At 36.8% G+C, this 26,986-nt stretch overlaps 1 protein-coding gene across 4 annotated transcripts in view; it reads left to right on the plus strand.

Annotated features, from left to right (window-relative positions):
* The first annotated feature begins 360 nt into the window (after nt 1-360).
* Nucleotides 361-26,986, plus strand: part of LOC127850482 (dual specificity protein kinase Ttk-like) — a 52,419-nt gene continuing 25,793 nt past the window's right edge. Inside the window, exons 1-8 of one of the 4 annotated variants that reach the window (XM_052383561.1) lie at nt 361-499; nt 14,613-14,717; nt 15,345-15,481; nt 18,118-18,191; nt 18,826-18,932; nt 19,980-20,138; nt 22,689-22,794; nt 24,388-24,903. In XM_052383561.1, coding sequence (XP_052239521.1) covers nt 14,648-14,717; nt 15,345-15,481; nt 18,118-18,191; nt 18,826-18,932; nt 19,980-20,138; nt 22,689-22,794; nt 24,388-24,903 — 1,169 coding nt within the window. In that variant the 5' untranslated portion in view covers nt 361-499; nt 14,613-14,647. The remainder of the gene's footprint in view (nt 500-14,612; nt 14,718-15,344; nt 15,482-18,117; nt 18,192-18,825; nt 18,933-19,979; nt 20,139-22,688; nt 22,795-24,387; nt 24,904-26,986) is intronic. The other 3 variants (XM_052383563.1, XM_052383564.1, XM_052383565.1) reach the window with 3 other exon arrangements.

Consider the following 26,986-nt stretch of genomic DNA (forward strand, 5'->3'; position numbering starts at 1 on the left):
GCGATGATTATTGTTCGTCCATGCTTTTAAATTATTTTTAAATGTAATACACACTCACATAATGCAGAAAATAAAAATAACAGCACTTCGTGTTTCATATTTATTGAACAGAATGAACTATGCACACATATTTTATAATAGCAAGAAATCCTTTTTATTTCTAACATTTATAATTATAATTGTAAACACTGTTGTAATATACATAACATAACTATACATCCCTGTATTATTCACACCTATAGGTATGATTCAAACCTACTCGTCTATATATTATCAGTGGGCTGAAACGTCCAATACATCCCTACACAAATATCAGTGGCTCGAAATGGTAGTGGCACGAAACGACCATCACCGTAACCGCAGGTATAGTCGGGTGTGGGATTTTTACAGGCATTTCCGGAAATGAAAGCGGTTGTTTTTAAAAATAACAAGTGTTTTTGTTTATTTATTAGAGGTTATTTGCTATAATAGTTTGGCGTGGAATGTAATTTCACGTTCAGTAAGTGTTTAAGTTAATTTGTTATGTATTTGTTATCTGCTCGACTGCTGTCGCAATTACAGATTATAGCAAAATTTGAAATAGCAAATTGACTAAACCCCTAGTTCTTCTTGAATGCTCTGAGCTTTTACAAGTACATACGTACAGCTCAGAGTTCTTCTTGTTAACCCATTTTGTTATGTAAAAATTTATGTCTCACGTATGTCTATAAAATCGAGTTTAATCAACCGAAGACATCAATACCTGTTATTACCGATATCAATTTGCGAGTGAATTGTGCAGAAATACTAAAAACAAAAACTTAATACAAAAACCGTTATCAAACCGAAAGCCGAAGTTTTGAATTGACGTTTCGATCTATCTTACAGATATTCCGGAGGTAGTCGGTATATTACGATTGGTAGATTAGACACGAGATCTATCTCGCCGAGGATTCCGGAGATAGTCTATAGCGTATTTTCGCTTTCGGAATTACTCGGAATACTTGGCTATGTCCATTGCAAAAACACATACATTTAAATGAACCGTTGATGTGTTTGAAACTTTAGATTAATATCTATATTATGCAAGCATAACATATCATGTTAGTTGTTTTAATTTGCGCATTATGGATATATTTACGATCTTTTTGTGTTTATTTATGCCAGAAAATAGTTTATGTGGCTAATATTTCGGATTAAACTGCCGCCCGGATTCTGGGCGGGGGACTTGACATGGGAAATGCCGTAAGCAGTTGCAACTCCCAGCGACCAAGGGTCAACTAAGCTGGGAGTTGGATTATTGCAACTAACTAAACCCCATATTGAGTCCTAGTTCATATAAACGGACTCCCATAGCCTTTGATGATTTTTGCTTTGATGGCTCTGGGAGTCCATATACACCCCTTCATAAACGCAACCGCTGTTCTCGGCAGCGGATCAGTGTGTATCACTAAACTGATGTTATTCAGGGTTCCCTCTGGGCTTTAAAAAGTTGTCGCCACTTACTTTCGCCAAATTTAAAAAGTTGTCGCCACACTGGGGCTACATTTGGGCAATGAAGATCATGTTGTTATAATACAAACAAAAACTGAGCATTTTACAGTATGCATACATGCCATAATTTTTCAGACCAATTCCGGGACATTGAGTTAAATTGTCCGGGACTTTTGCAGATTTTCCGGGACATGTATAAAATGTAGCGATATTTAAAGACATATGCATTTTTGGTACGTTTTTTTTTGTTTCGCATCGTTAATTGCAAAAGATCGAAAGCCTATCCGAAATACACTTGATCTATTAACGTCAAATTAAACATTACTACTTCCGTTACTAGATACAAGCCACGTGTTTTCAGTGTAAGCGTTCTAAACATAGATGGTGACGTCACTGCGTTATTGTTATTAAGACTTGTGTGTAACGCGTAGTTGTTGATACGACATGGCGAACGCATTTCAAATTCACTTATTATTTTTAACGTATGTTTACTGAGGGTTTAGAACAAGACAATAATAAACCTAGTGAGGATGACGTTTTTATATGCTTACTTTTTTACTCAACTTCTTTGTCGGTTAAACGTGCGAACATAAACTGCTTTTAATGTTTTACTCAGCGATGTTGGACTTCAGATGTGTGAACAACTATCCTTTGCCCTTACGCAGCGGGAAATAATGATGTAGTAGATTAAAGTCAATTAACAACCACATTAAACAATGCGGCCTTTTCGGTTTGACCGCGAACGTGAGACAATCGATATGATTACAGGACCCCTGTTAAATTGATCCATTTTGACACGTAGCGTAGTCTGCCTATTCGGGTAGGCATTGTCATGGAGACGCTGCAGATATACCAGGGGTGGCGAAATCAAATGTCCGAGTTGCCCGAGTCGTACATTTGCTTGTCTGGGCAACTGACTTTTTTCAATTAAGTTGTCCGTGGACAACAAGTTTTTTTAAAAGTCGAGTCCAGGTATACAAAAATACATTGTATTAAAGCCGTAATTAAGTTTTACAAAACCAGATATTGACACGCGATTACATTGTCAGTGCTATTTGCGGAGCAGTCAAGCTAAAATACGTGCACTTTCCTGCGCAGTGATCTCCCTTATTCTATAAGAGACCGGGAGCATGCCGCATTTTTAACATTTGGCCCGACTGTTAGACAGTGTACAAACTGGTTTCTTTATTTTTACAATCAGACGGAAATAAAAAGTATCAATCTAAGATAATCAAAACACGGTCTACCTTGTTATTTAAGACGACTTTAATGGTAAAGATGAAACTTTTTTTTTAATCTTCAACAACGGAGCAGAAACCCGAAGCTTTGAGGATCCCACCTCCCAAAAAACTAAGAAAGATTATGATAAAAAATATGATCTAAGTAAACGCACCAGAACTTTTCAAGAAACTTGGCTAACAGATTTTCAATGGTTACCAGTTTATATAATCAAATTGCTACCAGTAGCGGAGCCTCAGTCTTGATGAGGTCCACATATTGGACTAGTTTAATTTGTTTAGATTACAATGTACTTGTGTTCAGCACATGTTTTAATAACACTAGCTTCGCAAGATTTAAAGTTTGAGAAAGTCTTTATATTGTTTATAATATACTGCTATAATGAATGTACCATTGAAATACAATCAGTGATTTTTTTTGCCCAAAATTACAGCCGATATTCGGCTGCTTCCCAATTGCAAAAAATGACTTTTTTTCCCAAAAATTTGATTAAAATTTCCCAAAAAAAGACAAAATTTTCCCAATAAAGCCAATAAAATTACAATGTGATTTAGCAATAATTTCGAACGAGTGCTGATCAAGCTTGTCGAGTCTTCGCTGAACGACAACTGACTTACGTATTGTTCGCGAATTTAGCTGAATACGATTTTACGTTGCTATCCACATCTCTCTCAATATTGCGGATGATACGGACGATAGTCGATGTATCCCGATTGTAAACGCCTGTTTTTACACACGTCCAAGATGGCGGCAAGCAGACGAGAAATTTGCGATGAGCGGCAAAAATGAAAAAGTAACATTCAAATTAACAACAGATATCATATGGTTATTACCAAATAATTTAATGCGTGTGTCCATTAACGCAAAATACAACGTTTGAGATAAAAACAACAAATATTTATTAGAAATCTTCACAGTGAATGTGCATCACGGAAATTAGTGTTGGGAAATTGGCGTTAGTCTACCGGTACTCACAAAGTTAATGCATTTAAGATGAGTATCGTTCGAAAATGGAAAGAGACAAACATGATATGATTTATATGTTAGTGGATCTGTGTATAATCAGATTCATATGCATATTCTGCTTTATTATGTTTGTCACGCTTTACAGTTTACTGAAATAGCATTGAACGGAGGATGTCAAGTGCAAGATGTTGAAAGGTAAAGAAATGAAATAAATTATTTTAACTCCATTTAATACATCATTGACATAGCAAGACCACTAAAATTTTTTTTTTTAATATTTGTTAATGTTTTCACCATATGATATTTAATTAAAAAAAAATACTGAATTAAATTCTTACTGTTAAAGAGGTTATGATTAAATGGTATATTTAAGAATCTATATAGAATATTGCAAGATCAATATGCATGTGGAAGGATATTAACTTAACATTGACTTCATTGTAAGAACACATTAAATTAGCACTTTATAATATAAAAATGCTGTCAAAGATACTCTAATAATTTTAATTCTGTTCTTATAATCATATTTATAATGTTTCCCAATTTCATGGATTATCGCGCTATTTTTCCCAATTTCATGGTTTATCGCGCTAATTTTCCCAATCCAAATGGCAAAGGCTGTAACAAAAAAAAGCAAAAAAAATCACTGACAATTATAAACAAAACAAGCAAATCATACTCATTTTGATATATTCAACATTATTTAACATTAATCAATCAATGCGTTTATAATTTATATAAACATTAACGGACAAGTGTAGTTCAGCAACGGGCAAGTTAAATTTCCTAAATGGTTGTCCGTGGACAAGTATAGTTTTTAACCAGGTTTTCCGAAGGAAAAAACTGGTTATTAGATTGGCGAATGCGGGCGGGCTGGCTGGCGGGCTGGCGGAATAAGCTTGTCCGGGCCATAACTATGTCGTTCATTGTCAGATTTTAAAATCATTTGGCACATTTGTTCACCATCATTGGACGGTGTGTCGCGCGAAATAATTACGTCGATATCTCCAAGGTCAAGGTCACACTTTGAGTTCAAAGGTCAAAAATGGCCATAAATGAGCTTGTCCGAGCCATAACTATGTCGTTCATCGTCAGATTTTAAAATCATTTGGCACATTTGTTCACCATCATTGGACGGTGTGTCGCGCGAAATAATTACGTCGATATCTCCAAGGTCAAGGTCACACTTTGAGTTCAAAGGTCAACAATGGCCATAAATGAGCTTGTCCTGGCCATAACTATGTCATTCATTGTGAGATTTTAAAATCATTTGGCACATTTGTTCACCATCATGGGACGGTGTGTCCCACGAAAGAATCACGTCAATATCTCCAATGTCAAGGTCGCCACGACTTAAAATAGATTTAAAAAAAAAAAAAAACTTACAAAGGGGGTTAATTTTTTTTGGTCATTTCAAAAGTTCAGTTTGAGTTTTCTCCCTTTATCAGATTTTTTTTTCACAATGAAAACCTGGTTTTGTGACAATTTTGTCCCTTGTTTGAGATTTCGCCACCCCTGTATACACAGATTCGAGGCGAAGTTAAGCCTATTAAGATTAGGTACATGTATATATGGATTTGTATATTCCGGGACATTTGACAGATTTCCGGGACAGCGGGACAAGTTCTTCATTTCCGGGACTGTCCCGGACAATCCGGGACATATGGCATGTATGAGTATGTTAAAGGAATTGATTTAATAACAGTATTATTAATAATAACAACACATTTAACATTGTTCATAAAATAAAGGCACATTCAATCAGTTGTAAGTCTTGTTGATTTACAACTTCTTAGCAGCCTGAATATGTTGCAGGGGTTTTTATCTGATTTTGGGGAAAGGGCCTGACCTTTTTTGAGGGGGAAAAAATCGCGCAAAATGCCGGATTTTGGGGGGAAAAATCACGCGAAACGCCAGATTTTGGGGAAAATAAGGAAAGTCTTAAATAATCAATTCAACATATTTTGCTGTTTTTAAAACAAAATTAAGGCAACAGATAATTTAATTATGCAATATGTTATATTTTCTACACTGGATCAGGTAAACTTATGTATTTAAAGTTAAAAAAAAAAAAAAAAAATTTTTTTTTTTTTTAGGGGAAAAAAATGAAGTCTGGGGGAAAATTTACCTGCTGAGGGGAAAAAAAATCGGCGGGTCCCAAAGAAGGAAAAAAGCCCTGGCAAAGCGTCCAAAAACACGCTTTTAACATATTGTACGCAAAGTGAGCCGAAGTTAAATGTTAAGAAAGACATAATAGAAAAGATCTTATACGATGTTGTATGTTCAGTTGCCGACACAGTCGGAAAAGCTAAACAAAAACGAGACACGACGGGTCCAAACTTAAACACAAAAAAAACATTGAACGAGTGGAAGGGACAAGTCCCGTGGCTAATCGTTGAAAAGATTGAAGGGGAGACCCGTTTTAATTGTGAAATATGTAAAAATTCATCTAAGGCATGCAATCTAAGCACAGTTTGGGCATATGAAGGTATTTGAAAAATAAAATTGTATAATACTGAAAAGACACTGTTGAACTCGCATAAATTAAGTTGCTAGTATGTTTATTTTGATTTTTTTTTTTGCATGAAAATAACCAATTATTATTTATTTTTAGGTCATTTAGAAAAAGTAAGAATTATTTTCCAAAACTTAGTCGTCACGTTAAGAATAAAATTTCAGAGTAAAGAATTATTTTTGAAAATCTGGTAGTTATTTAAGAATTTCACAAAACCTTATCTGGAGCTCTGATTAATGTGTAGTATATAAGTAATATAAATGTGTGCTAGCATATGACCTACTACAAAGAGCTCATAACACAACAGTCAAATGAAATAAGCATTTGTGTATATCAAATGTCAAATTGATTTAGTTTTGAGGATAGAAAGAGTTCACACAGCAATGTGACAGCATAGATTGTGTGTTGGAAATCATATTGATGCTGTAGTGTTTATCACGGTTAGCTCTTTGTGCAGTGCTCACTCTGGCCTTCAGAAAATAATAGCCATATTTTTTTTCCTTAAAAAAATAATAGCCAAAACATATGCGGACTTTTCCGAAAAACGGTACTGAAGGCAAAAAGAAAGAACAAACCATGAATCTCATTTTATCTATGTTTTATTAAATGTATATCTATTGGATTCAAGTTATAATATATATATATACTTAAAAACAAGCATAATATCAGTGTGTCATTTTCTTATAAAATATTATCATGGCTTTACAATAAAGAATACAATCAATGTTGTGGGTGTGACTTAACAAACCAGATCTCAGCTACAGTTACATACACATAAGAATTAAGGGCAGAGGCCCCAACCCACCCAGAGCACTAATTATACTATTTTTTTTATAGTTTTTCCAATTGCAATTTTTGGTGAACACTCGAAATATTATAAACCACACCTTCCGTATCACCGCATGTGTATTCGTCATTCTATTTTTGCTGTTATGAACTTCGAAAATAAATCATAATGGACGAAAAAAATACAGTATCCGAAAACGGTAATCCGAAAAATCGTACGCGTTTTGCACATGAAATATGCATAATAAAAAATATTAATATGCATAATCTAAAATGTGCATATCGTTCGACTACTTTATCTATTAATACGGCGTTTGCCATCAGCTGCAATATTGTAGGCAGAGGCCAATATCAATTGTAAATGATTTATTCCAAAAATAACACTTTCGCGATGCCGATCATACATCAATTAACGTCACAGCGCGTGAGTTAAAATACACCACCTTAGGGTAATTCCAAACACGTGTTTCGTTAAAATTAGCTGACCATGGCATATGCCGGGTCCCTTTGAATTGGGAAAACCAGGTTACCTGGTAAAAAAATTGGAATCATATGTTAAAGCAGACGACAAACAGCGGTAATTACGGGGATAATTAGTTGATGGCGATTAAATAATTATTTCATCAAGCAATGTTCAATGTAATCTAATTGCAGAAAAAACGGCGTGCAAAACAAAACCAGCCAACATTATTAGCGGCGATTTTCAATAATGACGATTAAATAATAATTGGCGAAAAATTAACAAAGATCTAACAGTTACCGATAATTGGTAAAGCACAGGGAGATTAAAGACGTTTTTTCCGAAATATATCACTGCTGTCGGACACTGATTGAGAAAAATGCTCTAGGCCACAATGTCTCAGAAGTTATTGACGCGTGTATGACAATACACAGGGTCGAGTGTGTACACAGGTAATCTCGTTATCGATTTTTCCTGCTTGATGGCCCGATTTGCAGGCGTTTCGCATTCGCCGGACAACATTTAGAGGCAATTTGTTTTTTATGTAGGCGGATAAAATAATCGCCATTTTTTCTAGACAATTTTAAGAAATAATAGCCAGTTGGATAAAATAATCGCCATTGGCGATAATGTCTGGCAGCAGCGTGAGCACTGCTTTGTGGCTTTCGTCTGCAACTACTGAAACTACTAGCAATGATACTTAATACCATACTCACATAAATGTTGACTGGAATCCTCGTGAGAATGGCATCAATCGTCCTCGGCGTCCCGAGGGAAACTCATCAGCTACACTGCTCGTCGGCTACACGCGCCGGCTCGTCTGGTAAACGTCACGGAATGGCACTTAAACCTTCTGGGAATGCTCCACCAGAGAAATATGTGTGCACACACAGTCACAGGCTAACATAACCAGTCACAGACTCACAATTTCTCCTGGCAATACTCCAGGCTTGGCGAAATTGGAAAAAATATGGCTGTCATCCGGACAGGCATTTAAAAAAAATGTGCCGGTCTGGAGAAAATTTAGCCGGACCGAAAAAAACAACATAAAAACAACTTATTGGATGATGATCATCCAACGAAATATGTAACAGGGCATCTTATTCATCAAACTATACTCAACTGACCAATTATATCCATTTAGGCATTAAAACAACGTAAACTAAAGTAACAAGAAGTATTGAAAATAAAATTGTGGTTAACAGACACCAACTTGTACAATGTAAAATGATAACATTTTTGGAGACCAATGAGGAGTGCATGTTATCACTAGAACATTGTTTATATTTAATAAACAACCTTTTTAAAGCCATGCTTCATAAAGAAATGCATATTTTAATGTCCTTATCTACTCGAAAAATATGTCAAAGCTATCAAGATCTTTTTTGTTAGAACGCAGTTGCCGATTTTGCGACTGAGTTTGAAGTAGGTGTTGTGTAATTAGTCGGATTTGCTAATTGTACGTAACAAACTTATTGCAAACATCAAAACGATGAGCGATTTCATTTTCATGATGTAGAAAGGGGTTTGCTCTTCGAATTTTCAACTTTGAAAAAAATATGATTTGTTTGCATTCATTTCACATTTTGCCGGTCGCCAGGACCAACATTCTTGTTAAACCTGTCGGACCAAATGGAAATCTGCCGGTCATGACCGGCGGACCGGCAATTTTGCCAAGCCTGATACTCACCTCAGGGAAACACATCCACCCACGTTAACCGCCCGTGCACGAAGAGAGCGTAAAAACTCGTGCTCTTAGTAAGCTCTCTTCTGATTGGCCGCCGGTTCCCAATCATGAGGCATGTGCATGTTTTGTGAGAAGGGCACCAACACTACAATGCGTTTCTGCTTATACGTAAAAGAATAAGTAAACGATGAGTTTTTGCCGTATCAGTGTTCATTAGCCCTCACTTTTCTGATCAAATTTTGCACATTAGGACAATAGACAGTGTATTACAACTCCTAGCAACCCTCTTGGCAATAAAGCTGAAAGTTGAATTATTGCAACTAATTGAGGCCAGACAAAACATTTTGCGCCTGCATAAATCATGATTTCCCTAATGAAAATATCAAGTTACTTGACAGTGTGTTTTTTTCACCATTTTGGAAATGGGGCAGAGTCCCTTTACAGGTTTTTATTTCCACTTTTTGGGAAGATAAAGTGCTTTGGAATTGGGAATTTTATCGGCATTTTCATGAAATTGGGAAAATAAATTCATTAGCCTTTTTTTCCACATGAAAAGTCCACTGATTAGGGAAATATTAAATTTGATATAACTCTTTATAATCATTCAAATTAAAAGAACAAAATCATATAATACTTTGTTAGATGTAATTGAATTGAAATTGAGATAAAATACGCATTAGACTTCTTTCTAAAAAAAAAAACAAAAAAAAAATTTATTTATTTATTTTTTTTTTTAATTGGGAATTTTTTGCCACATTGGGAAAAAAGTATACTTTTTGGGATTGGGAACATAGCCGAATTTCGGCTATAAAATCGGGCCAAAAAAAACCCTGCTTTATATTGGGAAAATTTACGGTGTTTTGACTAAAATTGGTAAATTAGTGTTCTTGTTGTTTTGCTAAAAAATGATTCCAAATCGAGAATTCAAGTGTTTTCAGTATTTTATTTACTAAGCTTGAACTTCTTTGGTTGGGAGATGAACAGAATATTGAGAAATAAAAAAAAATAAAACATTTTTTTTATTTGGAAACCTTCAATGTGGAATTTTTAGCTCCCATTTGGAAAAATATATATTTTTATGCCCCCGGATCGAAAGATCGGGGGTATATTGTTTTTGGCCTGTCAGTCTGTCATTGTGTCAGTCAGTCATTGTATGTGTGTGTCACAAAACTTTAACCTTGGTTAAACTTTTATAACTTTTGCAATATTGAAGATAGCAACTTGATATTTGGCATGCATGTGTATCTCATGGATCTGCACATTTTGAGTGGTGAAAAGTCAAGGTCAAGGTCATCCTTCAAGGTCAAAGGTCAAATTTATGGCTTCAAAGCGGCGCAATACATGTAGGTGGCATTGTGTTTCTGACAAACACATCTCTTGTTTTAATTGGGAATGGGGCTGAGTACCGGACCCGATTTTGAATGAAAAAAACATACTGCTTGATGTTATGTTTCAAAGTGTTCTCACTTAACCCTTAACCCTTTGCATGCTGGGAAATTTGTCGTCTGCTAAAATGTTGTCTGCTGAATTTATAAAATTCGCATTTTCTTCGATTTTTTTCAAAGAATACTATCAGAATAGCAAACAGTTTGGATCCTGATGAGACGCCACGTTCTGTGGCGTCTCATCGGGATCCAAACTGTTTGCAAAGGCCTGTTTGCAAAGGCCTTAAAAATTCGGTTCCCGCATTGCAGTGCCTTCCCCAGGAATTTGTTCAGGCGCCCCAGGGCCGACCGGGGGTGGGACGTTGATTTTTTTAAATTTAACGTGTCAATTCACGTTCTGTGGTGCGTTATAACTCAAAGAAAAACAGCGTCAAAAGACGTCATTTGGTGCGCTATGACTCTTCAAAAAAATCCCCCAGTCATTTAAATTTTTTTTTTTTTTTTATTGTTTATTTGTTATAAAACTTTTCCGCACAGATAGTAAAATCCCGACTCGAACGATTCCCCCAATACATCCGTTTCAACCCGACTCTATAACTGTATACTTACTATTTTTCAAGTTTCTATTTATTACCCGATAATCCCGTTTATTCCGTTTTTATCAATCTCTTTCTGGTAAATATTTACGATAAAAGCTTTCAGTTATTTCTTTAACACAAACCTTGCCATTTTTTAAGTGACTATTTATAGATTTGATGAAATATTGCCTCTTAATATGCGTCAATCCCCTGACCTGTTGTGTGCTTGCTAAAACGCTCAATACACGCCATTTGTATGCAATAGACGCGACGTTGTATATGCTGCATAATTTTCGCGCTCTTTTTAATTGAGAAAAAGATTCGACACAAAATAAATTTGCACTGCTAATTTGAAGCAAAAATATTGAACGTTGCGGTAACATTTACATTCGGACATGGACTTACGGTAATGGGTTTCGGATTACAAATTTAATTATTCCCATTTGAGATGTCAACAAATATTAACCGTTGCGTTATAAATTCAACGATAATTTGTTTACACACTTTACGAGTCGAATAAATGTTTTGACGGAATTATGCATGAAATTCACGTTGTCCACGAGGATCACGACCGGTTGCCATCATCAGTCTTCTAACTATCGATTATCGGACGAAACATTTACAAGTGTGCGTAATTAATTCAACGAAAATTTGTTAAAGCGCATTACGTGTCGAATAAATGTCAGAAAAACGAGGTGAATCAGTTCTATAAATGGACATGTTGAAATATACATGTACTGGAATTAAATAAATTGTTATCACATAATTGTAACCGGGAGTCATTTGCACAACTTACTCGCTATAATAATTAATTGTTTACCACTTGCAATTAATTTCTCGTATTAATTATGAGTCATAGGTAACACTTGTTTACAGTAAAAAGGTGTGATGATGATGCCCGAAACCATCTTTAATGTTCTGTACTGTACTAATTACCGGTTTTATATTACTCAAATGGTACAACTTCTTGCTAATCAAGCTGCGATAAACTCTTACTTCATGCCCGACGTCAATCAAAAATAATGGTCGATAGTTAACCCTGCCCTCATAAGCATTCCCGTAACCGATTGGACGATGTACTTCACAGTTTGACGACTGGAAAGTTACCAGATACATCCTTGTCAGCATTTAAATGACCGTGTAATGTGGCTAGAATAATCGATACGCGCGTCATGCTATTCTCTTATCAGTGGATTATCCATTACCCCATGTGGTGTTTATGGCGATTACTTGTGAAAGTAGGTACCGAGTGCTCTTTTAAAACAGGGAATATTTATACACTGATAGGGAAACCTTGATTTTTTTGGACATTCTCCACTTTCTTTTACTGAAGAATACACTGATCGGAAAATTTCAAGCGCCCTGGGGACTCTGATTTCGAAATTCAAGCGCCCCGGCAAGGGGCGCTTAAATGGCCTGGGGAAGACCCTGCCGCATTGTAAGGGTTAATGGTAAAAATCTTCATGAAAGACTTGTTAAAATGACTTCAAATGATCACAGCATTTTACATCTGGTCAACTGTCAATCAGATTCTTATCTAAACATTGATTGACAAATCAGCGATGGATAAATCGGGCGTGTTGGTTGCTAACAACCTGTCTGACATTTTCCGTCATTTTCTGGCCAATATTGACGAAAAATGTGTTTAGGAATTTCATGAACACAAACTTTCTGATCTCCATTTTCGGCAAATAAACACACATGATCACTATGCGGATGACTCCATAAAGTGAAATGTGGGACATGTCTCTATTTGACATCAAATTGAAAATGTGTAAATTGTGTAACATGATGTGCGCGCATTGAGCACTGTTTTTATTCAACCAATCATCAGTTACCTGATTGATATTTAGATTGATGTAAGATGTGCAAACTAAGTATTGAAAATCACTCCAAAACAAAAATTAATGTATGTCAAACATCATTGTGTAATGGTCAGTACTCAATTTGTTTGATATACAAAATTGGTGTTTTGACAGTTTTTTTGCCTGCATGGTATAACCCTTTGCATGCTGGGTAATTTGTCTTCTGCTAAAATGTCGTCTGCTGAATTTCTAAAATTAGCATTTTCTTCGATTTTTTTCAAAGAATACTATCAGAATAGCAAACAGTTTGGATCCTGATGAGACGCCACATTCTGTGGCGTCTCATCAGGATCCAAACTGTTTGCAAAGGCCTTCAAAATTCGGTTCCCGCACTGAAAGGGTTAATACACAGAGTCCCGGGTAATAGCAGTGTTCTCCGGAAGTACTGGCAGGCAGTGATTTCAATGGTTACTAACAATCTTGGCGCCAGCTCATGTTCCCAGGGCTTTTCACCCTTATATAACAGAGGCCGAAATTCGGCTACTTCCCAATTGAAAAAAAGGTCATTTTTTCCTAAAATTGATAGAGGAATTTCCCAAATTGTATTTTTTTTTTAATATTAGACATATTGGGCATCATCTCCAAAATTGAAAGCAATGAGCTCTAATATGATTAAAAATGCAAAACAATGTGTCTTTTAATACTTCTGCACAATGAAAAAGACCCTGTTTCAAAAACTTTAAAAAACAATGTCTTCCCAAAATGAGCAGTTATCATGCATGAAATTCTCAATTTGAAAGGCTAAGGCCTCTTACCAATTTTCTGATGAAAAGCCCTGGTTCCCCAAAATATCAATTCAAAAAAGTGCAAAAAATGCCCGTTTTAGTTTGAAGTCGCTGGCTACTTTTAAAATATAACTTGCTTCTCAAATTTTTATTGAGAACACTGGTAATAGTATCTTTGGACTTGATTGAATATCATAAGTATTGACATGAGTTTAATTTGTTCTCTGTTGGATATCTTATTTAAACTTCACATGATACAGTGGTGTCAATGTTTTTTTGAATGATGTCAAAGCAGAAAATTTAATAAAGTCTGCATTGATATTTTTACAAATTTTCTCACCTGAGTCCAGGGACTCGATAACTTGCAAATCTATGAGTCCCCGTATTGCAAGAATTAGTCCAAATATTAAACGATATTATTTTTTGAGAAATTTCAATGCATTTTTGGGACTCACATAATTCAAAACTTTGCATCCCCAGAGGTTTTTGTGAGTCCAGGACGCAGGACTCGCAGGTAAAAAAAAGTCTGGAAACATTTCCAGTTAAAATAGGGACCGGTAATCAGCTCCATTCTCAATGGAAAAAAGTATATATTTTTCCCAATTACATTGTAGGAGCTAAAAATTCCAAAATTTATGGAAGGTTCCCCCCCCCCCCCAAAAAAAATAAAATTGAACTCAATATTTTATTCAACTCCCATCCATATAAGTTCAACCTTAGTAAATATAATACTGAAAACACTTGTATTCTCAATTTTGAAGCATTTTTTAGTAAAACAACAACACTCATTTCCCAATTTTTGTCAAAATGGCGCAAATTTTCCCAATCCAAAAAGTATCCGGCCCCATTCCAAAATGGTGGAAAAAACACTGATATCTATAATCTGTATTAATTAAGTTACATTATTAGTTACTAGCAATTGATCAAATTTAGTTTCAGTTGAAGGAGATTTGCCGAGTGTCACAAAGATGAATATTGAGGCTCTCAGAGAAAGGCTTCACAAGATACAGAAAAAAGAAAGCACTTTGGATCTGACAGGTGACACAAATCTATTGTGTTTTTCAAAAAGTATAGAATTTAAGTCAGAAGTGTTTACTAGGTATTATTCCTGGACCTTTAGATCTCATAAGGCCTTATTTCTGAAATCAAAGTAAGTTTCAATTTATTGTCTGAGACCTGTTAAATTGAAATTGAAAACTATGCCAAATAATTTTTTCATTTACAAAGAACTGACGGACCAAAGTTTTGCACACTGTCCTCTGTGCTCTTACATTTTGAGTGTTCGATTTCGCAATTAATTTTGAAGAAGTACAATGTATTTTTATTCTCATTTGGTTATTCTCATTTGGTTATTTTACTCATATATTTTCATTAAAACCGTGGCCCATTCAAAGGCTTTAACAGACTCTAGGAGAGAGGTTAACAATACAAACATTTGAGCTCCGCTCTGAGAAAACTGGGCTTAACGCATGTTTGTAAAGTGTCATCCCAGATTAGCCTGTGCAGGTGTTTAAAGAAATTCTTTGCTTAGCGAAAATCCAGTTTAGGCGGAAAGTGTCGGCTAATCTGGGACAGCACTTTACGCACATGCATTAACCCCATTTTCCCAGGGCAAGACTTATTTTCAAAGAACTGTTTTGCATGGTTTAATGTACTATTTTTCAGACCCAAAGCGATGCCTGAAGGGAGACAGTCCTGAGGACTGGCTGGAGTACATAGAGCAGGTGCAGGGGGAGGTCACCTTCCCCTCTCAGATAGCCCAGCATGAGGCCCTCTCAGAGCTCTTTGACAGGGCCTTCAAGGTATGTCACCTTCCCCTCTCAGATAGCATGAGGCCCTCTCAGAGCTCTTTGACAGGGCCTTCAAGGTATGTCACCTTCCCCTCTCAGATAGCCCAGCACAAGGCTCTCTCAGAGCTCTTTGACAGGGCCTTCAAGGTATGTCACCTTCCCCTCTCAGATAGCCCAGCACGAGGCCCTCTCAGAGCTCTTTGACAGGGCCTTCAAGGTATGTCACCTTCCCCTCTCAGATAGCCAAGCATGAGGCCCTCTCAGAGCTATTTGACAGGGCCTTCAAGGTATGTCATCTTCCCCTCTCAGATAGCCCAGCACAAGGCTCTCTCAGAACTCTTTGACAGGGCCTTCAAGGTATGTCACCTTCCCCTCTCAGATAGCCCAGCACGAGGCCCTCTCAGACCTCTTTGACAGGGCCTTCAAGGTATGTCACCTTCCCCTCTCAGATAGCCCAGCATGAGGCCCTCTCAGACCTCTTTGACAGCGCCTTCAAGGTATGTCATCTTGCCCTCTCAGATAGCCCAGCACAAGGCTCTCTCAGAACTCTTTGACAGGGCCTTCAAGGTATGTCACCTTCCCCTCTCAGATAGCCCAGCATGAGGCCCTCTCAGACCTCTTTGACAGCGCCTTCAAGGTATGTCACCTTCCCCTGTCAGATAGCCCAGCACAAGGCTCTCTCAGACCTCTTTGACAGCGCCTTCATGGTATGTCATCTTGCCCTCTCAGATAGCCCAGCACAAGGCTCTCTCAGAGTTCTTTGACAGGGCCTTCAAGGTATATCACCTTCCCCTCTCAGATAGCCCAGCATGAGGCCCTCTCAGAGCTCTTTGACAGGGCCTTCAAGGTATATCACCTTCCCCTCTTAGATAGCCCAGCACAAGGCTCTCTCAGACCTCTTTGACAGCGCCTTCAAGGTATGTCATCTTGCCCTCTCAGATAGCCCAGCACAAGGCTCTCTCAGAGTTCTTTGACAGGGCCTTCAAGGTATGTCACCTTTCCCTCTCAGATAGCATAGCACAAGGCCCTCTCAGACCTCTTTGACAGGGCCTTCAAGGTATGTCACCTGTCCTTCCCCTCTCACCGACACAACTTATTAAACAGTGCTTTAGCTAGGATCATAAAAAGACAGGGAACAATTTGTCAAAAGGACATTTTGTTTCCCAGTCATTATATCCGTTTGGGATATTTTCAAGTAGTATGATAATGTTAATAGATTTCATATTACATGTATTTTCATAAAATAAGATTCAATACATTTTTTTTCTGCTTTGCAAAAAAGTCCATAAAACGGACCCGATCCGAAAGCAAAAGGACCCATTCCCAAACCGTAATTTTTATTTTTTTCTCACAATCCCCCCCCCCCCCATTAAAATGAATTGTCTAAGTGAATAATGATTATTATATCTCAATTTTACTTCATAAACATCTAACTTTGTATTATTTATATGATTTTTGACCAAAAAATCCAATGAAAGGCCTACTGTGTCAATATTTGTAGAAAAATCACCAATTTGGTCCATTTTGTCCATAAAACTTACCAACTTTGCCATTTTATTGATTTAAAAAATCTCATTTTAACCAGACTCATTTCCCCAAAATGGCTAACAAAACCCTTGCCATAATTGATCAACATTTTTTGACTATGAAAATTAAGTCAATTTGTTGAAATTTCAAATAACATTTGCTGCATTATAATGTGATCATATAGAAAAAAGGCATGGTGGGGGACTTTGGTGGCAGGGTGCTGCACCTTTCAGTTGAGGGCTAGCTGGAGCGCTGCTTAATGTTGTAAAGATGCAAGAATTTGTGATGGGCCGATTAATCATTACAAATGACCATGCACTGTGTTCATCAACAGAGTCTTAAAACTACCAAAGTTAGCTTCAGTCATAAAAAATACAAACAGCTGTTAACTTCTTAACAGCGAAATATGTTATTACTGCATTACCTGGTATAGGCAATTCAATAGTCATTATATTTGCTGCCTATAGAAATGATTTTTATGATTTTACATGCATTTTCAGGGCCCTCGATGTGCACTTTTTACCGGCTTTTACCCCCATGAAAAAAGTATACTTTTTCCCCCTATTTCAGCAAAAAATCCCCTCCCCAATGTTAAATTGGTTGGTGAAAAGATCTAAAATTCCCCTTTTTCGCCCAAAACGACGAGAAATTCCCCCCTCTAAGGGCCCCGGCCCCAATCCCCCAAAGTGTAGCAAGGGCCCTGATTTTAGCAAGATAAGAAAGGAAAAAGTATTTGATGTATTATTTATTTCAAGATACTTTGATCAAGTAATTTATTGTGTATGGTCACTGTGCTTATATTGTTATTGTTGAAATATTTTACATGCGGTCCTTATGCCCATTGTTATTCTGATCTTAGCCGAGCTCTGGGAAATTGGGGCTTAATGCATGTGCAAAGTGTGGTCCCAGATAAGCCTGTGCAATCCATACAAGCTAATTAGGGACGACATTTCCAGCCTAAACTGGACTTTAGCTAATAACAGATCATTAAACGAACAATTCCACAAAAGCAGAAAGTATTGTCCCTGATAAGCCTGAGCAAACTGCAGTGACTTATCTGGGAAGACGCTTTATGCCTTTAGCCCTGTTTTCCCAGAGAGATACTAATTTGCATGTTTCAGGAGCTGAATGCTGATAAACACAAGTACAGTGAGGCGTATGCTCAGCTTTTTGTGGCCTATGGAAGGCTCAAGAGGTATTGTTTCAATTAGGCCAAAATAAAAATAGGTCCGTTTCCAGTCGCCCGACCGTGTCTCCCGAATCGGCGCCGACCCTCAACTTTGTATAAAGGTTGCCAAAAAAAGAAAAACTTTTTTTCATTTTCGTTCATAAAAGATTTAATATCAATCAAACAAAGCATATATATATATATACATGTTTTTTTTATGATAAGCTTTAGTAGCCATCCATTCTAGTATCCTAGAATAATAAAAAAAAAAATCCCTACTTACCGACCCTGTTTTTTTTCCCAAGGAGACCAGAAACTGACCTTTTTTTGGCCTTGTCAGTTTTTTCCTAAATGAGATTTGTAAACTTTAATATTTTTAATTGCTTTCAAATAAGCATTGCTGACTTTGTATATTTTGCTACCATGTTTTGTTGAACTCTATAATAAAAATAAAAAGTTCTTTAATCATCTAGTAAAATAAAAGTTTCTTTGAAGCATTTCTGGTGTTCTTGCAAAACAATTATTTCAAAGCTTTTTTCTTTGAAAACATGAAAAATCATAAGCATAATTTATTGCTTTATTCCAACACAAGTTCCCTCCCTTGTTGGTGCTGATGCTTACCTCCCTTGATCATGTTCACTTATTGCATTTCTGTGTTCAGTGGGTTCGTGCCTGATGATGCGTCCATGATCTTCAACCAGGCGCGGGCAATCAGCCGCAGGTTTGCTGTGGTCCACCTGGCCTCGGCACAGTTTGAACTCGAAAGAGGTCGGTCTCACATATAAGTGTATTTTTTTCGCTCAAAGCAGTGGTTGATATTCCGCCCCATCCATTCTCAATGAAAAAAGTATATATTTTTCTCAAATGGGACCTAACAATTTTCAATGGAATGTATAAAAATTTGTTTGTGTACATCTCAACATAAAGTTTATCTCCCATCCAGCCGTTCTTTTTCCCAATCTAAAGGAACCCAACCCTATTCCAAAAAGATTAAAAAAACGCACTACAGGATGTTGTATCCTCTTTTTTTCCAAAACATGCCGAGAAAAATGGGCAGGGCTTTGTATCCTTACCTTTGACTCTTTTCTGTAACTGATCATACATTTTTCTGTAACTGATCATACATTTTTCTGTAACTGATCATACATTTTTCTGTAACTGTTTATACATTTTTATGCCCCCGGTAGGGTGGCATATAGCAATTGAACTGTCCGTCTGTCTGTCTGTCAGTCTGTGCGTCCGTCCGAAAACTTAAACATTGGCCATAACTTTTGCAATATTGAAGATAGCAACTTGATATTTGGCATGCATGTGTATCTCATGGACCTGCACATTTTGAGTGGTGAAAGGTCAAGGTCATCCTTCAAGGTTAGAGGTAAAAAAAAAAGAAAACAAATCAAAGCTGCGCAGTAGGGGGCATTGTGTTTCTGAGAAAAACATCTCTTGTTTTAAAGATAATTTTAGAAGATTAGGAACAGTACTGTCTGTTGTTGATGCCCTATTCAGTAATTTGAACCATGCTTTGTTATATCTACATGTTGAACCATGCAAATGCATGAGCATATGATCGGTTGATAAAAAAACAAATGAAGAAAACTCAGCATTTTGAATATACCTTTGTTTAATGATCTTTCTTGTTAATATATAAAACCAAAAAAGTGCTTGTCCCCTGCGATTTGAGATCAAAAACGGTCCTGTCTGGCAATCTATGTGTATTTGATGCAGAGTATAGCGTCCTGTAAATCTCTTCCATAAAATGTGTTGTCTTCATGTTTAACCATGCATCGTGCTATCATCATGCGTGCGTTGCTGCAGACAACCCTGGGAAGGCGAAGAAGATTCTACAGAAGGCACTGCTGTTTGAGGCGAAACCTAAGGAGGAAATAGAGGCAGCCCTGGAGAAGTTGAAGCATGGAGAAAAGACTATCTACAGGTCACCAGTCACAAGATACCGCAGGGGGAGTGGCAACTCTGGTAAGGGGGACAACTCTGGTAAGGGGGGCAACTCTGGTCAGGAGGCAACTCTGGTAAGGGGAGCAACTCTGGTAAGGGAAGTAACTTTGGTAAGGGGGGCAACTCTGGTAAGGGGAGCAACTTTGGTAAGGGGAGCAACTTTGGTCATGGGAGCAACTTTGGTAAGGGGGGCAACTCTGGTAAGGGGAGCAACTTTGGTAAGGGGAGCAACTCTGGTAAGGGTGGCAACTCTGGTAAGGGGAACAACTTTGATAAGTTGAGCAGCTTTGGTATAAGGGGCAACTCTGGTAAGGGGAGCAACTTTGGTAAGGGTGCAACTCTGGTATGGGGTAGTCAGTCTTGTTTATAGACATGTTTAAACAATTCACATAGTACCTTGTAGGAAACATGCAAGAGCTTGAAAAAGCATGTTTGAGTTTATGTGGCAGTGTTTTTTTTCACCTATAGGGCATTGAATGGTGGCGGGGCCCGTCCAAAGGGGAAAATGCTTTGTTTTTTAGAAAAAGGGAAAAATTAACAATTCACTCTTTTATATGTAATGATATTTATTTTATGAATACACATGCATGTATGAATGTAATATTTACAGCCAGATGTCACTGTCCTTTTTAACCAGGTTTTCCGAAGGAAAAAACTGGTTATTAGATTGGCGAATGCGGGCGGGCTGGCTGGCTGGCGGGCTGGCTGGCGGGCGGGCTGAACAAGCTTGTCCGGGCCATAACTATGTCGTTCATTGTCAGATTTTAAAATCATTTGGCACATATGTTCACCATCATTGGACGGTGTGTCGCGCGAAATAATTACGTCGATATCTCCAAGGTCAAGGTCACACTTTGAGTTCAAAGGTCAAAAATGGCCATAAATGAGCTTGTCCTGGCCATAACTATGTCATTCATTGTGAGATTTTAAAATCATTTGGCACATTCGTTCACCATCATGGGACGGTGTGTCGCACAAAAGAATCACGTCAATATCTCCACTGTCAAGGTCGCCACGACTTAAAATAGATTTTTTTTAAAAACAAACTTACAAAGGGGGTTAATTTTGTTTGTTCATTTCAAAAGTTCAGTTTGAGTTTTCTCCCTTTATCAGATTTTATTTTCACAATGAAAACCTGGTTTTGTGACAATTTTGTCCCTTGTTCTTAAATATAAATCAATAATTTTTTCGACATTAGTTTAAGACAGTTCAGACATCATGCACAGTCTCAGTTTTCCTAGCTATTTTGAATCTAATAGGGATTTTTTTAAATCGATAAAATGGCAAATTTCAGCATTTTTTATCAATAAAATGGACCAAATTGGAATGTTTTTATCAACAAATATTGACACAATATAGATACATAAGGCCTTTTCCTGGCCATTTTTTTATGGCAATTTTGGGGCCGATATTCGGCCCCATTCCCCTCAAAAAAGAGTATATATTTCCCCTATATTGTAGAAAAAATCCCCTCCAAAAGATAAAAAAAAAAAAGATTTTTTTTTTTTAGTTAGAAAGAACTCTCATATGATTAATATATCTCAAATTTATTTCATAAGCAACTAAAAAAGTATATAACAAATTAATGTGTTTTTGAATTATTATAAAGAGTTATATTAAATTATTTTTTCCCAAAACTGGACTTTTCATATAAATTGCCTTTTTTTCCCAAAATGGTCAGGAAAAGGCCTGACATATCTATATTGTGTCAATATTTGTTGATAAAAACATTCCACTTTGGTCCATTTTATTGAAAAAAATGCTCAAGTTTGCCATTTTATTGATTAAAAAATCCCGATTAGACTCAATATGGCTAGGAAAACTGAGACTGTGCATGAAGGCTGAAATGTCTGAAACTACTGTTGAAAAAATCATTGATATATATATTTAAGAAAAAGGACAGAGAAATTCAGCTGTGAATATAACATTCATACAAACATGTGTATTCATATAATAAATATCATAACATATAAAAGAGTGATTTTTTATTATTTTCCCCTTTTTCTAAAAAAACAACGTGTTTTTCCCCTTTGGACGGGCCCCGCCACCATTCCCCTATTTGTGAAAAAAAACACTGTAATATTAATTGTGTAACAAGTGAATTGATATCACATATATTAAATATTATGAACAAAACTAAGGTCTTACTACATTCCAGTGGGAAGATCACAGTTTCTTATTTATAATAGGAGCCTTGCTCTGTGTAAAGGAGGTAAAATGCATTTGCGTACAGTGTAGTCTAGATTAGCCTGTGCAGTCTGCACAGGCTAATCTGGGACGACAGGTTCCACTTTTATTGTATTTTTTGTTTAAAGGAAGACCCTTCTTTACAAAAATCGTGTTTAGGGGGAAAGTGTTTGTAACTGATTAGCCTGTGCGAACGTCACAGGCTAATCTGGGACAACACTTGATGCACATGCATTTAACCCCCTTTTCACAAAGTGAGGCTCATGTAATTGCTCAAGCTTACTTATAATTTGTGGAAATCATAATAAGGGCGGAAGCAAAATAGACCAATATATGGTTCCCATACTGATAATTACACAGACTACCCCAGACCTCTTATTTCAGCAGGTTCCAGGGTTGGATCGTCGGGCAGTGAGCCAACAGATGAGCTGACTTCCTCCTCCCAGATATCCAACACCTCCCTCAACCTGTCAGCCTGCATCACTGCCAGGTACAGCCAAGGTTTTTGCCTGATTGGAAAAAGTACCAGCACCGCGCCCATTTGGAAAAAGTAGCCTGAAAAACATGAAATTGAGAAAAAATTGTCGTCAAATCCTAGAATTGGGGATTGAAATTTTTTTAAGCTGACTTGAGCACAAGGTGCTCAATGGTGAGCTTTCGTTATCACCTTTAATCATACTGCTGCATTGATACATGCCTGATATAACACTGTCTGATATATTTTTAGCTCGACTATTATATATGAAATATATATAGTGGAGCTATCCTACTCACCCCGGCGTTCCCGTGAGCGTTGGAATGTTAAAGTTTGCGTACCACCCCAAATATGTCCTTTGACATATTGCTTTTATTGTTTGCATACTTCTTTACCAACATGACCCCAAACTATAAACAAGAGCAGACAACTGTATCAAGCATTTTGTAACAATTATGGCCCTTTTTTCAATTAGATTTTCTATGTTAAAGTTTGAGTACCACTTCAAATATTTTCTATGTCACTTGACATATTGCTTTTATGCTTTTATATTTTGCATACTTCTTTACCAACATGACACTAATCTAATAACAAGAGCAGACAACTGTATCAAGCATTTTGTAAGAATTATGGCCCTTTTTCACTTAGAATATGCATATTATTGATAAATCTATATTTAAGTTTGCGTACCACCCCAAATATTTTATATGTCCTTTGACATATTGCTTTCATATTTGCATACTTCTTTACCAACATGATCCCAATCTATAAACAGGAGCAGACAACTGTATCAAGTATTTTGACAGAATTATAGCCCCTTTTATACTTAAATAATTGAACATTTGGTTAAGTTTTGTGTTTTGGTCCATTTTACTCCTAAGGTATCATAGCTGTTGCTTTATAGACTTGGAAAACTCGCTAACTTTTGTAAGGGGACTGTACAGGGCAAGTTGCATAACTCTGGTTGGCTTTTTAACAGAATTATGGCCCTTTTTTGTCTTTGTAACTTTGAATATTTTGTTAAATTTTGTGTTTAGATCCACTTTACTTCTAAAGTATCAAGGCTATTGCTTTCAAACTTAAAAATACTTTCTTACTATCATGATGTTACTGTACCTGGCAAGTTGAATTTGACCTCGACCTTTGAATGACCTTGACTCTCAAGGTCAAATTAATAAATTTTGCTTAAATTGCCATAACTTCTTTATTAAAGATCAGATTTGATTCATACTTTGACAAAACAACACTTACCTGACATACCACAATGGACTCATCCCAAACCATCCCCCATGCCCCACCCCAGAATCCCCCCCCCCAAAAAAAAATAATAATTTTTTTTTTTTCTTTTTTTTGAAAGATCATGTATTAAATGACCACACACCCACATTATTCCCCCTCTCCATGATGGCTTACATTATTCTGTCAAGCACTCGAATAGTTGAGCGCGCTGTCCTCTGACAGATCTTGTTTTATATCAGTTCAACAGGAAGTTTTTATATCAGTCGATGATTGGAGGTTGGTCTTATTACGCGGAATTAATTATAAAGTAATCATTAATAACCTGGTTTGCCAGAATGCTGCTCAACTGATTCCTGTTGGGTATTTCAGTTTCGCCCCTAAGCTTTACCCGGCCGGTGAACCCTTGTCATCCAGAAAGCCTCTACCTGCCAGGACAGGCACCCACGTCTCTCGGTCACATGACCCTGCCACTCGACAGAGTGACGGAACCTTTCAGGACTTTCTTGTCGCGATGCCAGAAGTGTCAGACAAGTCAGGTGACCACACTAGTACCATGCCCACTGACAATGCAGGCCCTGGGCACAATGTGGCGATAGTGGCAAGGAGGGACAGGAGTTCTATTGAACCCCCCTACACTGACTCTGTGTTAAACATGAGTGTGCAGTCTAGCAGACTGACAGCCGAAGTTGGACTGGGGCTGTTGAGTTCAGACACTGACCGGTGTCCAGTGAGTGCCTGCAAGGGTCAGCAGGCCGGAAGACTGACCCTAGACGGTTCCCAGCTGCCCCCAGCACACCCGGGCACCGGTATACCACATGACAGCTCGGTACACAAACATGGCATGAGGACCTTCAGGAGTACACCACTGTTACACAGCGAAAAAAGGTAGACAACTGTTGTGGTCCTCATGGGATTTAAATTTGTTCTTCCAAATTAGATTTCTAGATTCTTTTACATGAAAAAATGTAACCCAGAATAGATAGTATTGAAGAATGTTACTTACTTCGACTAAAATAATCCAAATTCATCCATATTTAATACATTTTATGGGTACCCTTCATTAAATTCCACATAAATTGCGAAGTGAAGCTGGTGACTGCAGAAGTGTCAACACAACACTTTCATTTATTTGATTCATTTTCAATAAAAAATACTTTCACATCCTCCCAATTTCAAGAAAATGTTGCATGAAAAATTCTAGCATAAGAAATGTGCACAGATTGTGTCAGGTTATGAACTAATTTTCAGTGGGAATACCCTATTGGACTTTTATTTCATCAAATCTTTTAATAGCAATATATATGCCAAAGTTGATTTGAACAAATGGCAACCTTTTTTGCTACAAACAGGCCTTTTCCTGGCTTGTCTACAGGTCCGTTAAATGGAGCCATTCCTAAAGCAAAATGGTAAAAAAAATCTTAATTTGAAATCAAAATCCCAATTTTTTTTTAGAAAGGAGTGTCTAATTATACAGTCTTCGAAATTAGCTTTGAAAAGTTACATGCCAGTTGGACCAGTTACTTCAGAATTTTTACATGCCCAACATATTTTTTACATGCCCAAACTTTTATAACCAAAAATATATAACAAATTACAACATTTTAGCACTTAAATGCTACACAAATTAAAGCAAAACATTTGTTTTAATAGTAGTGAATACAATGACATCTAATCAGTCACTAGAATAAGGAAGGTCGATTGTTACACCAGTGCTCTTGAAAAGAGCGTTCTCTGGTGTCCTCGTACCGTTTCTTGCCTTTTTCTCTAAATCATTGTCAATTTTCTATTTTGGAAGTGCTTTACCGGGCTTAGCCCCATTAACATACCTTAGATATTGCACAGCCTCTATGTCGACAATGACATTTGTTGACATTGGCGAAAACGGAAGCGTATTACTTGATTGAAATAATCGATTAGAAAAGCTTCTACTGCATTAATTTCTAGAGAAACCGTCGATAAGAACCGAAAGTGACAGAAATGCATCTGTCAAAAACAATAAAAATGACGTGCACAAGCAGGTGCGTGTTGTTAAACCAATCGAATTTCATTGTTTTACAACTTCCGGCAAGGTGTTTGTTCGCAAAATTGAAAATTAGATTTGCAAATATCAAGAAAAACTTACGATTTTTTTTTATAAACTGTCAATTGGCCTCAATAATTAACATGCCCGGCGGGCCACAAACTTAATTTTTGTATGTGCCCGGCAGTAATTTTACTCGCCACGGGCGATTGAGCGTGTGCTAATTTCGAAGAAGACTGATTATATTTCTATTACATCTAAAAAAGAATATTACTATAGTTAATATGATCTTGTTCTTCTAATTCAGGGCCCTCGTTTTGCACTTTTTACCGCCGAATATTGGCGGCTTCCCCCATGAAAAAAGTATACTTTTTTCCCCTTTTCCAGCTAAAAATTCCCCCTCTAAAAAAATAAAAAAAATAATGTTTTTTTTTTTTTTTTAATACTTTTATACCTATGTTGCCAGTTGGTATAATGCTACTAACCTTTGATTTAATGTATATTTATGTAAATCACATAAAAATATAGCAATTTTAGGTGTTGAATGGTTGGTGAAAAGATCTTCTAAAATTCCCCTTTTCGCCCAAAACAACGCTAAATTCCCGCTCATGAGGGATTTGGGTGGCTTCCCCTGGCAGCAAGAGAGGGCCCTGTAATTTAAATTATTACAAAGATAAAGCTACATGAATTTGCACAATCCAAATGTTGCCAGCCCCATTTTCAAAACAGTGAAAACAGTGTTTTTTTCATTCAAGTTTTGGTCTGGTAGAGGGACCCATTTCCAATGGAAAAAAGTATACATTCTCCCAAATGGGACCTAAAAATACCCAATTGAAGGTTTTCAAAAAAGAATTATTTCTGTAATAAGTCTAAATATGTCAAAAATTATCTCCAAATCCAGCTCTATAAATTGAACCTTAGAAAATATAATACTCAAATCACTTTTAC

This window comes from Dreissena polymorpha, chromosome 11 (genome assembly GCF_020536995.1).
Source record: "Dreissena polymorpha isolate Duluth1 chromosome 11, UMN_Dpol_1.0, whole genome shotgun sequence".
NCBI classification, from domain to species: domain Eukaryota; kingdom Metazoa; phylum Mollusca; class Bivalvia; order Myida; family Dreissenidae; genus Dreissena; species Dreissena polymorpha.